The following is a 12,681-nucleotide window of genomic DNA, read 5'->3' on the forward strand; positions in this document are numbered from 1 at the left end:
GGGAGATGAGTTGAGGGACACCATGGCTACAGAACTTCAGCAGCTTGCCTGGGATTTCTTGCTTAGGACCCAACTCCAGGCTGCTGTGGCTGGAATCTCACCCCATACAGCGATCCTGAAATCTAGAGCCACTTCCAGCTTCACCTTCTTGTTACCTCGTCTCCTATGAACATACCTTTAGGTTCTACAATGTATGTTCTCACCCTTCCAGCAAATCTCCTGTGTCTGCTTTCCTCTACATCCTGAAAAATAAGTGACCGCCCCGACCCTGGCACTTTAAACAGAGAAGGAAGGACATTATGTGAGTCACCGAAGTCACCCTGTTTAGACCTCCTCATATCTTACTCAGGGTCCCCAGGCCCACAATGTCCTTCCTTAAAATGCTACTCACAGGGCAGAGATAGGATACCTACTAATAACACACTTTGCCATGCTCCAGGGCTCAGCCTGTGCCCCTGGCACCACAGCACCAAAAGAAGCTCCATGAATGGTGTAGTAGTGTTGTGGTGTCTTTTCCCCTCTCTCTGCATCCATCTTTCTCTGTGTGTGTGTCTTTATGTCTCTCTGTCTCTCTCTGAAATTAAAGGACGAAGGAACCTGTCAAGAGTAATGGAATCTAACTACAAACAGAAAATTATTAAAAGACACAGAATTTGGAAACTAAACAACATACTGCTTAAGAATTACTGGGTCGGAGAGACACTCAAGCAAGAAATTCAAACGCTCCTGGAAACAAATGAAAATGAAGACACAAGCTATCAAAATATTTGGGACACAGCTAAAGCAGTATAGAGAGGGAAACACATGCCATACAATCACATATTAGAGAAAGAAAAACAAAAAGCTCAAATAAAATACTTTACTGCACACCTCAAGTACTGAGAGGAAGAATAACAAAGGGACCCTCAATGAACCAGAAGGTTGGAAATCACTAAAATTAGAGCAGAAATAAACAACATCGAAAATAAAAGAACCATACAAAAGATCAATGAAGCCAGATGTTGGTTCTTTGAAAAATTAAAGCCAAATGTTGGTTCTTTGAAAAATCAAACAAGATTGACAAATGCCTAGCCAGACTCACTTTAAAAAAAGGGAGAACACTCAAATTAATAGAATCGTAAATGAAGGAGGAGATATCAAAACTGACACCACAGAAAGCAGAAAATCATGTGAGTCTTCTACAAAGAACTATACGCCACCAAGCTAGAGAATCTGAAAGAAATGGAAGAATTCCTGGAATCATACGACCTTCAAAACTGAACCAAGAAGAAGTACAAAATATTAATGCAACAATCACAGAGAAATCAAAAAAGTTATTAAGAATTTTCACAACAACAAAACTCCTGGACCAGATTCTTTCACAAACAAATTCTACAAAAACCTTCAGGAAACAGTTAATACCCATACTTCTAAAGCTTTTCCACAATATCAAAGAAACAGGAACACTCCCTTCCACCTTCTATGAAGCCAACATCACCCTGATACCAAAAGCAGATAGGGACACAGCAAAAAAGGAAAACTACAGACCAATATCTCTGATGAACATAGATGCCAAAATATTAAACAAGATCTTGGCCAACCGGATACAGCAACACATCAAAAAGATTGTTCATCACAACCAAGTGCGATTTATCCCAGAAATGCAAGGCTGGTTTAACATACGTAACTCAATCAATGGCATTCACCACATCAATAAAAGCAAAGCCAAAATGATTATCTCAATAGATGCAGAGAAAGCCTTTGACAAAATCCAACACCCATTCATGCTCAAAACACTACAAAAATGGAAATAGATGTGAAATTCCTCAAGATAGTGGAATCCATATATAGCAAACCTACAGCCAACACCATACTCAATGGACGGAAGCTGAAAGCATTCCCCTCAGATCAGGGACTAGACAGGGCTCTCAACTACCACCATTACTCTTCAACATAGTATTGGAAGTTCTTGCCATAGCAATCAGGCAAGAGAAAGAAATCAAAGGAATACAGATTGGAAGGGAAGAAGTCAAGCTCTCACTATTTGCAGATGATATGATAGTATGCATAGGAAAACCTAAAGAATCCAGCAGAAAACTACTGCAAGTTATTAGGCAATATACCAAGATGTCAGGCTACAAAATCAATGTACAAAAATCAGTGGCATTTCTTTATGCAAACACTAAATCTGAAGAAGAAGAAGACATCCAGAAATCACTCCCATTCACTGTTGCAGCAAAATCAATAAAATATCTAGGAATAAACCTGACCAAAGAAGTAAAAGACCTGTATACTGAAAACTACGAGTAACTATTCAAGGAAATAGAAACTGATACCAAGAAATAGAAAGACATCCCATGCTCATGGATTAGAAGAATAAATATCATCAAAATGAATATTCTCCCCAGAGCCATATACAAAGTTAATGCGATACCCCTGAAAGTTCCACCAAGCTTCTTTAAGAGAATAGAACATAAACTGCAATCATTTATCTGGAACCAGAAAACACCCAGAATTGCCAAAACCATCTTGAAGAAAAGAAACAGAAATGGAGGCATCACACTCCCAGATCTCAAACTATATTATAAGGCCATCATCATCAAAACAGCCTGGTACTGGAACAAAAATAGGCACACAGACCAGTGGAACAGAACTGAAAGCCAAGAACTAAACCCCCACACATATAGACATCTAATCTTTGATAAGGAGGCCCAAAGTATTAAATGGAGGAAGGAGGCTCTCTTCAATAAATGGTGCTGGGAAAACTGGGTTGAAACATGCAGAAGAATGAGCCTGAACCATCTTATCTCACCAGAAACAAAAATCAACTCCAAATGGATCAAAGGCCTGAATGTTGGACCAGAAACTATCAAATACATAGAGGAATACATTGGTGGAACACTTTCCCACCTAAACCTCAAGGATATCTTTGATGATACAAACCCAATTGCAAGGAAGACTAAAGCAGAAGCAAACCAATGGGACTACATCAAATTGAAAAGCTTCTGCACAGCCAAAGAAACTACCACACAAACAAAGAGACCCCTCACAGAATCGGAGAAGATCTTCACATGCCATACATCAGACAAGAGATTAATCACCAAAATACACAAAGAGCTCAGCAAACTTAGCAACAAAAAAGCAAATGACCCCATCCAAAAATGGGCAGAGGATATGAACAGAGCATTCACTTTAGAGGAGACCCAAAAGGCTAACAAACATATGAATAATTGCCCCAGGTCTCTGATTATCAGAGAAATGCAAATAAAGACAACATTGAGATGCCACCTCACTCCTGTGAGAATGACATACATCAAAAAGGACAGCAGCAACAAATGCTGGAGAGGCTATGGGGACAGAGGAACCCTTCTGCACTGCTGGTGGGAATGTAAATTGGTCCAGCCTCTCTGGAGAGTGGTCTGGAGAATTCTCACAAGGCTAGACATGGACCTTCCATATGACCCAGTAATTCCTCTCCTAGGGATACACCCCAAGGATTCCATAATGCCCAACCAAAAATATATGTATACACCTATGTTCATAGCAGCACAACTCCTAATAGCTAAAACCTGGACACAACCCAGGTGCCCAACAATAGATGAGTGGCTGAGAAAGCTGTGGTATATATCCACAATGAAATACTACATAGCTATTAAGAACAATTAACCCACCTTCTCTGACCCATCTTGGATGGAGCTAGAAGGAATTATGTTAAGTGAGCTAAGTCAGAAAGACAAAGATGAGTATGGGATGATCCCACTCATCAACAGAAGTTGAGAAAGAAGAACAGAAAGGGAAACTAAAAGCAGGATCTGACTAAATTGAAAGTAGGGCACCAAAGTAAAAAACCTGTGGTGAGGGGGAGGGTGGACATGTGGCTTCCGGGCCAGCGGGGGTGTGGGGGAAGGGGTTGGACGGGTCACAGTCTTTTGGTGGTGAGAATGGTGTTTATGTACACTACTGTTAAATTGTAGTCATATAAATCACTATTAATTAATATGAGAGGGGAAACATTGACTGTATGTCTCGAACTTTTTAAAACACAGACTGACTCTTTTTAATACATAGGCTGAGTCTTTGATATGTGGATTCTCTCAAAAGCCTAGACCAAGTAGAACAGAAACAACCAGTGGCAGCTATATACAAGATGTTGGGTATTGTACAGCAAATCCGAACAAAGGGACTTTTCAAAGTTAATCCAATTACCAAATAATGTGATGATAAAAATAACTATCCATAACCCTAAGACAGCAGAAACCTCACATTTCCACTATAGAGCCTATATTTCCCCCAGTCCTGGAACCTTAGGGTGGGGCCCACTTTCTTTCATGCTTCTCTCAATTCATATCAAATAATATTGCATCCACCAATCACAACCTAATCAACGCAACGAGTGCCACCTCAGCATGCTTCACTTCAAACTGTGTCCAGAGACTTCAGGTGTGGAATAACAACCCTTCAGCTTCATTACTTGGGTGAGACTTTTCCTTTCATAGTATTTTCTAATTCCATTCCAGGTGACTCACTTCCTAACAAAGTCCCAAAACCTAGATATAGACCAGGTCCCCTGAGATAGAGCATATGTTCATACCTATCCATAAACTAGGGCAAAATATATACCTGAAAGCAAAAGTACACAAGAGTATGCAGTGAGTAGCCCCCAACACTTTATCTACACTATTCCAGCCTTTAGGTCCTAATTGTGCAACAATTTGTTTGGCTTTGTATGTTAACTCTCTTTTCAGCCACCAAGTTCCAGATGCCAGCATGATGCCCACCTGACTTCCTTGGACAGACGACCCCACCAATGTGTCCTGGAGCTCCGCTTCCCTAGAAACCCACCCTACTATAGAAAGAGAGAGGCAGACTGGGAGTATGGACCGACCAGCCAATGCCCATGTTCAGCGGGGAAGCAATTACAGAAGCCATACCTTCCACCTTCTGCAACCCACAATGACCTTGGGTCCATACTCCCAGAGGGATAAAGAGTGGGAAAGCTATCAGGGGTGGGGATGGGATATAGAGATCTGTTGGTGGGAATTGTGTGGAGTTGTACCCCTCCTATCCTACAGTTTTGTTAATGTCTCCTTTTTTAAATAAATAAATAGTAATGGAATCTTACAGATGCAAGGCCCCAGCAGTTAGAAGAAAATAATAATAATAATGCCCACACTACTCACAAAGGGTATCTCTGCCCAAGACTCTTTGCTGAGTCATCTGAGGGAGATCTGCCCCCCATATCTTGCATGTACCTGACCCATCTGTGCTGGAGTAGCTTCTGCTCACATGGGAATGGTGTGGCCTACCACGTCCTCACTCTACTCAGTTCCCAGGGAGCTCGGCGGCTTTACCAGACCACACACCTGCTTAGGGATCTCAGTTTCTATTTCTAAAGCTAATATGTGATATGCACATATTCATCTTAAACAGCCTCTGCCCATTGCTGTAACTAATACATCAGCTGTATTTTTAGTCAGAAAGGAGAAGAGTCTGTTTGCCTCCCTCAAGATCTCCAAAGCCCAGCCACCAGCTCTGGGGTTTGGCTCCCCCTCACAACTGCACCAGCCTTCTCTTCAGTTCACATGTCATCATGCTCCCACAGTGTGGAACACACATATCCAGTACCAGTCTGGTCCCAAAGATCATCTGCTCCACTGCCTCCATGCCTGCTCCGGACAGGCCTGCAACCACTGCACCCTGCTTCCACCTGCCACTTTCTCTGTCTCAGGAACTCATACACCCTCATGTGCCACACACATAAGCCCAAGTACATAGATTCTTATACACATATATCCTGGCACACCAAACACACTCTCAGACACACCCACCCCATCACACACTAAGACTCCTGAATATATTCCATACACACACATAGTATCAGACACATGCACATGCAAACACCTTAGACTCTCACACATACATTCTGATACACCATATAATACATATGATACACTCATACCACCAGACACTTTCACACATACATGCACTCTCACATGTTCACACTTTTTAAATATTTTTATTAGGATTCATGGTTGACTGTTAATACAACACTTTCATACACTTACACATATTGTCATACACATAAAGCAAGAAACTGAGGCCCCATGCCACCCTCCCTTTCTCATCTGGATTCTGACTACTCTCATCTGCCCTCTTCCCTCTCCTGTCACAGGTCCCACTGCCTTTGCCCCTCCCCCCTTTCTATCCACACCAGTGGCTTCACTTGTCTCCTAGGCTGCTGGAGAGCATCCTCTGAAGGCCTCTCCAGCAAAGGCCCTGACTCCCTGACCGCTTCATGTGCCGCTGTGGTTTCAGTTACCAATAGGACACCCATCAAGCCTCAAACCTTCTTCTCCACTCCAGCTCTTCACGGAGCTCTATGCCCACAAGTCCAGACACCCACCAGACATTGTCATGAAGATGACAATGGGTCCCTGGAAACCTCCAACTCTACATGTCCAGCAACTCCACACACTGGCCCCACTGCCCCACAGGCATCTGGCCAGGAAACATAGCAGTGACCATTCACATATCCACTCAGCCATACTCCTGGAGTGCATACTGCCGAGGTGGGTTATGGAGTCAACAAAACAGCTGTTTCCACCTCCAGGAACACTCAATTGCTCACCCAGCCCTGCCGTGTCCACTTAAAAACCATACCATCTCTCCAACCCCACAGCTGTTGTCTTATCCCAGGCCAGAACAGCACTCTAATCTAAAAAGGAGGTCGTGTAACCAGGTCTCAGCACTGAGATGTCTGCACCCTGTGACCTTAGGCCTGTTATTTTTCTCCCTCCCCACCTGGCAGATTAACAGGATGACAGCAGTGACCTCCATGTACATACTGAATGAGAGGACACCCATAACCCCACCCCACCCTCAGTGGACCCTCCCCTGGAGTCCACAGTCCCTGTCCACTATCCCGCTGCACTGGGATGGACAGTCTCCTGGTTTCTCTACCCTCTGGGCCTCAGCACTCCTCACACATAGGCCTCAGAACCAAGCACTGGGCACAAAAGCTTAACAACAAACAGCAAAGGAGGAGAGTTGTAAAGAGGCAGATTTCAACTCACTGCAACAACAAACACCCTTCCAGCTAGGCTGCACTCATTAGAACTAACAGCATGCCAAGCTTTGTGTGAAGCTTTGGAGACACACGGCACCCTCTGGTCCTCACAATAACTCAGAGGAGAGACACTTCTAATCCCGTCTCATCAGTAGACAAATGAGGACTCAAGAGTTTCTCAAGCTACAAAGCTAAGAAGCAGGAAAGTTCAAATTCAAGGGCTGTCAGAGCACAGACCCATGCACCACCCCAACATCACAATGGCTCAGCTCAGTGTGGGGTGAGCACCTCCACAATTTACTGAGCCCCTGGCCGTGATATCTGCCAGGGTATCAAGCTGGTAGGACTTCCTGCATAGTGTAAAAGGCAGTAGCCTTGAAATTCCCTTTTTATGCAGTTGTTTGTTAAGTGCTTTTAGTATGAGTTGCTTGTAGTATGAGGTGGAAAATTCCTTGCCCTTTTCCCTTTGAAGAACGGGACTAATCAGTGAAGGTCATCAGGTGTTTTGCAGAAGTTCTGTGTGAGGGCTAGCCTTATCAGGACCTCTGCACAGCCCCAGCAGTAAACTGGTCACCAGATGGCCTGGTATGGCCTGGTATGACGGTAGGGGGATGTGAGGACCTAATACCTGGTCAAGTCTTATTGGTTGTCTGGTTTTGCAAGGTTTGAAATTAGCCCGCGCTTTGCTTTGTATGGACCCCGCTTTTTGCTAAGTTTGAAATGATTGGATTTTGTGTTTGCTATAGCCTGTTATTGGATGTAGGTTGATAAGGTGATGTGCTCCCCCTCTCTGAGTGTATTCTGAATTCCTATAAATTGTGTGGCTTGAGCCCTGTTCGGGGTCGAGCTTGGTAGACTAACACCAGTCACCATCTCGGCCCGGATTGCAATTCGTCAATAAACATCTTTGCTTCCTTGCAGTGGATGGTGGTTTGATTTATGCTCGCTAACACATAGGAGAGATCAGATTCAATGAAGGGGCCTTCTCAATCCAGGCTCAGGAGTCTGTGATGCCAAGTGGTAAACTCTGGGGTTCCTTGCCTCCATTTCCAAACACACATACTCAGACTCACACACACTATACAAGGTTGGGCATAGAGTGGGCAGACTGTAAACCATAGTGCATGAATGGGTGAATGAGTATATGGCATACAGAAGATGAACAGATAGATGGTAGAGGGTGGAGTGTTTAGGTAAGTGCATGGCAATGACAATCACTGTGTGCAAATCCCACTGCCCTCCTCACTGAGCTCAGATTGATAGCCCAGTAAGCACTGAAGAAGCTGTGAAGATCGAGCACCCCATGACACCCCAGAACCCCCCAGGATCCCCAAGGCACTCTCACCGGCACAGGTGGTCAGTCCGGCACACGCTGCGGAGGTCCAGGCAGTTGGGTTTCTCCTTGTCCTCATAGGAACAGCTGGGCAAGATGGTCTGGCGGCGGCGCTCGGCACATGCCTGGTCCTGGCAGGAGCAGAAGAGCATGCGGTAGGTATACTCGCTGGGCACACGGTCAAAGAACTGGCGCAGGGCCTTGTGGCACTTGCGGCGGTTGCAGCGCTCTGTGGGCGAGATTTCGCGGTTGCAGATGGAGATGTAAGAGGAGCGGAGCTTCTTGCAGTTTTCGTTCAGGTTGCAGGCCTTGGCAGCATCCAGGCAATGGTTGCTCTTGACACTGACCACCGGGTCTGCCCCTGTCCCTGAGGAGCAGAGATAACAGATTAGATGCCTGCAATGGGCACAGGGCAGAAACTCAAGCTTGTTGTGTGCTCTCCAGTGCCTCAGTTTCTCCTCCTGTGAACAGGGCTCACTCTGAAGCCCCCACCTGCTAAGGCTGTGGTGAAGGCCCTGTGATCCAATGTCCCCAGGTCCCCAAAATGCTCAGGACATGTCCAACATTCAGTGAGCCATGCAGATAGTGAGCTATCACAGTGGCAGCTGTCAATTTCAACCTAGTCATGAGCCTGTTCACTAATGTAGAATATGGGGACATAGAGTGACCAGCACAGAAACGTACCACCAAGTGGCAGCTGAGCCAAGAGGGGCCAGGGCCCTGGTCATCCAGCACAGAGCTGAGCATTGGAGGCCTCCTCACACCCACCACTGCATCTATAAAACTGTCCCTACACATTTCAAAATGTTGCAGGGGGTATTGCTGAAAACCCCCCACTGAAGGGGTGGGACTGGTGGAAGCCTCAGGCTCTAACTGGGCAGAGCTCCTAAGCCACCATGTGCTGAGAGCAGGACTCTCAGGAATGGGTGTGTTCCCCTTAGGGGCTAACCTCCTCCATGATCTGAGCTGTTTAGGGACTATCATCACCTTACAAATAGAGCATCTGTCCCTCCTGATGACAGATGGGAGGTGGAGTTAAGCCTGCACACCCTGACCTGCTCCAGTGGGAGTCTAATAAGAGACCCTCTAACTACTTTCAAACCTATTGTATAAAGAAGGAAGCCCAAGGAAGAAAGGGTCTCAAGGTCATCCAGTATACTGGCAGAAGTAAAGACTCAGTTTGTGGCAGCACGAGGTGGTGCAATGAGAAGAGAGAGAGCGGGGGGGGGGGGGGTGCATGGTGGAGCACTGGGTTAAGTGCACATAGTACAAAGTGCAAGGACCAGTACAAAGATCCTGGTTTGAGCCTCCAGCTCCCCACCTGCAGGGGGGTTGCTTTGCAAGCTATAAAGCAGGTCTGCAGGTGTCTATCTCTCTCCCTCTCTATCTCCCCCTCCTCTCTCAATTTCTCTCTGTCCTATCCAGTTAAAAAAAATGGGGGAAATGGCCACCAGGAGTAGTGGATTCATACTGCAAGCACCAAGCCCCAGCAATAACCATGGAGGCAAAATATATATATATATATAAATAAAATTTTTTTAAGAAGAGCTGATGAATGGACTGAGCTAGAGCTCTGGTGCCCAAGCCTTCCCAGAACAGAACCTCATGTCTACACACTTGGTCACTAAAGACTCACCGAGTCCTATCTCTGTGTATCCCTGCCTGCTGTGACTAGACTGGACAAAAGAGGGAAAGAGATTTCACCAGTGAGAAGAGTGGCATGTAGTTAAGATGCCGTCTGCACTGGGACCCAGCTGCTGCCTCCTCTTACCAGTTACATGGCCCTGGACAAATGACTAGACCTTTCTTTGCCTCAGTTTCCTTCTCTGCAAACAGTTCTCACTCCACTGGGAGCATAAATGAGATTTCATGCTTCCTCTCTTTGCCACCTCATGGGTGCAGCTCCACCAGCTGCCATGTTGCTTAATGTTAAAGTAAAAAAGAGGTCCTCATGACTATATACCCCATGCTAAGTGGCTACCCTAGTCTGCTCACCCTGAAAGCAAAATGTTCAAGCCAGGGAGATAGCTCAGCAATACAGCATAGTCTAAGGGCTCATGTTTGACCCCCCCAATCCCAGCACAGTATATGCTAAATCTCTCGACCTCTCTCAGTCTCTCTTAGTCTTTCTCTCTCCTCTCTTGCATGTACTCTCTCGATATCTCTCACACATTCTCCCTTTCATAAAACAAATAAGCAAAGTGAGCACTTTCAAATAAGTTACTGGTCTTCCTTGGACTTTCCTATCAGTGACCAGGGGCCCCTGGGCCTCCCCTGCCCCCATCCAGCAGCAGTACCACAGTTGTTCATACCCTTTGATCCCCTTTCCTTGTGGGCTTCCTGTCACTTGCCCCTCTTCTCTCCATGCACCCATTCCTGGGGTCCTCAGTTGCCTCATGACTTCAGATTCTATCCTCAGCCAGACCTCTGCTCTGGACCCAAGAATCACATGTCCAAAGGCCTGCTCACTAACTCTACTGGGAAGATTAACAGCACAAGGCAAACTCAGCTCATGTACAGAAAACCCCATGCTCTCCCAAGATGCTTGAACTCTAGCCTTCCCCCATCACATCACAGACTTCCTGTCTGGTAGCTCAGCCTGAAAACCCTGGTTCTTCCTGGGCTTCTCCCATTCAAACACCACCACAGAAAAGTCTGGCTATCCTACCTTCAATGCACAGCCAGAAGCTCCCATAGTGGGTGCTGCTAAGAGGCCCTGCCCAGTCTCCCTGGCTGGTCCCTGCTCCCACCATCGCCAGCCCTATAGCCACCTCCCTCTCATTGCAGCAGGGATGAACTTCTAGAAACCAAAGCTGAGGGACAGCACACTGGGGCACCAGCGCTTTCCAAGACTCCCCCACTCCATTCAGATGCCTGGGTGTGGTCTGTGCTCTCCAGAATGGATGTAACTAGTCAAACCTGGTCAATCAAGTTGCAAAGCCACTCAAGTGGCTTGCCCAAAATGAGATGTGTGCACAGATTTTGAAAATACACACCAGATTTCGTCAACTAAGTAGAGGGGGAAAAAATATAAAGTCTTTCAAAATAAGCCTTACTTTGATTACTCGCTGAATGAGTAACATTTGGAATGTATTGAGTTAAGCAAACATACTGTTAAAGTTGACTTCATTTGCTTCAGTGTACTTCTTTAATGTAGCTATTAGAAAAAGTAGAATTACATTTGTGTTGTATTTCTGTTAGCCAGTGCTGCTCTTTGTGACCTTACTTCCCACCAGCTCCCCTGCTCATCCTACCCCTCCGTGCTCTTCCTGGAACAAATCCTGACCTAAGGGCCTTTGCACCTGCTGCCTCCTCAGTCTGGCAGGATCTTCTCAAACCTCCATGGCCACAGGGCTCTTTTCCTTACTTCTTTTAGGTCTCTGCTCAAGTGCTACCATTTATTTTAGGGACCTTGTTGATCACAGTAACAAGTCACACTCAGTAACAAGTCACACTCCTCACCCCGTGCTCAAAACTCTTTTCCCCATAGTTCTCAGCACCAGCTACCATAATGCACACCTGCTGATTCATCTGTTTATTTCCAAGGCAAGTTCCAAGAAGGTAGGGGCTTTGTTGGATATAGCTCTCAGTGTCTGGTGAATATGCTTTTGATTAACACTGTCTAGTTTACAGTGCTCAAAAAGCATTGATTTGGGAGGCCAGGCAGTGGTACACTTCATTAAGTGCACATATTACCATGAACAAGGACCTGGGTTCAAGCTCCTGTTCCCTACCTGCAGGGGGATTCGCTTCACAAGCAGTGACACAAGTCTGTAGGTGTCTTTCTCTCCTCTATATGCCTATCCTCTCTCAATTTCTCTCTGTCCTATCTAATTAAAAAAATAGAAAAAAAAAGAAAGAAACAAATGGCTGCTGAGAGCAGTGGACTAGTAGTGCCAACACCAAGCCATAATTTCAATAACCCTGGTTGCAATAAAAAAAAAAAAGTGTTGGTGTGTAACATAATTAAGAAATTGACACAAAGTGAGACAGGTATGAGCCAGGCGGTGGCGCATCTGGTTAAGTACACACATTACAAAGTGGGACAGGTGGTGGCACACTTAGTAGAACCCAGATGTTACAATACACAAGGACATAGGTTCAAGGCCCTGGTCCCCACCTAGAGGGAAGCTTCATGAATGGTGAGGTGTGAAACTGTTGCAGGTATCTTTCTTTCTCTTTTCATCTATATCTCCCCTAACCCTCTCAATATTGCTCTGTCTCTATACAGTAAGTAAACGATATAAAAAAGAAGAAATTGACTGAAAATATGTGAGGGTTTTCTAGCTGCAACATCTGTCAC

At 45.4% G+C, this 12,681-nt stretch overlaps 1 protein-coding gene across 5 annotated transcripts in view; it reads right to left on the reverse strand.

Moving 5' to 3' along the window:
* Window positions 1-12,681, reverse strand: part of GFRA2 (GDNF family receptor alpha 2) — a 104,697-nt gene that overhangs the window by 57,879 nt on the left and 34,137 nt on the right. For all 5 annotated transcript variants that reach the window (XM_060178784.1, XM_060178785.1, XM_060178787.1 and 2 more), the window contains one exon: window positions 8,391-8,745. In XM_060178784.1, coding sequence (XP_060034767.1) covers window positions 8,391-8,745 — 355 coding nt within the window. The remainder of the gene's footprint in view (window positions 1-8,390; window positions 8,746-12,681) is intronic.

The sequence above is a fragment of the Erinaceus europaeus genome, chromosome 19, assembly GCF_950295315.1.
Source record: "Erinaceus europaeus chromosome 19, mEriEur2.1, whole genome shotgun sequence".
NCBI classification, from domain to species: Eukaryota; Metazoa; Chordata; class Mammalia; order Eulipotyphla; family Erinaceidae; genus Erinaceus; species Erinaceus europaeus.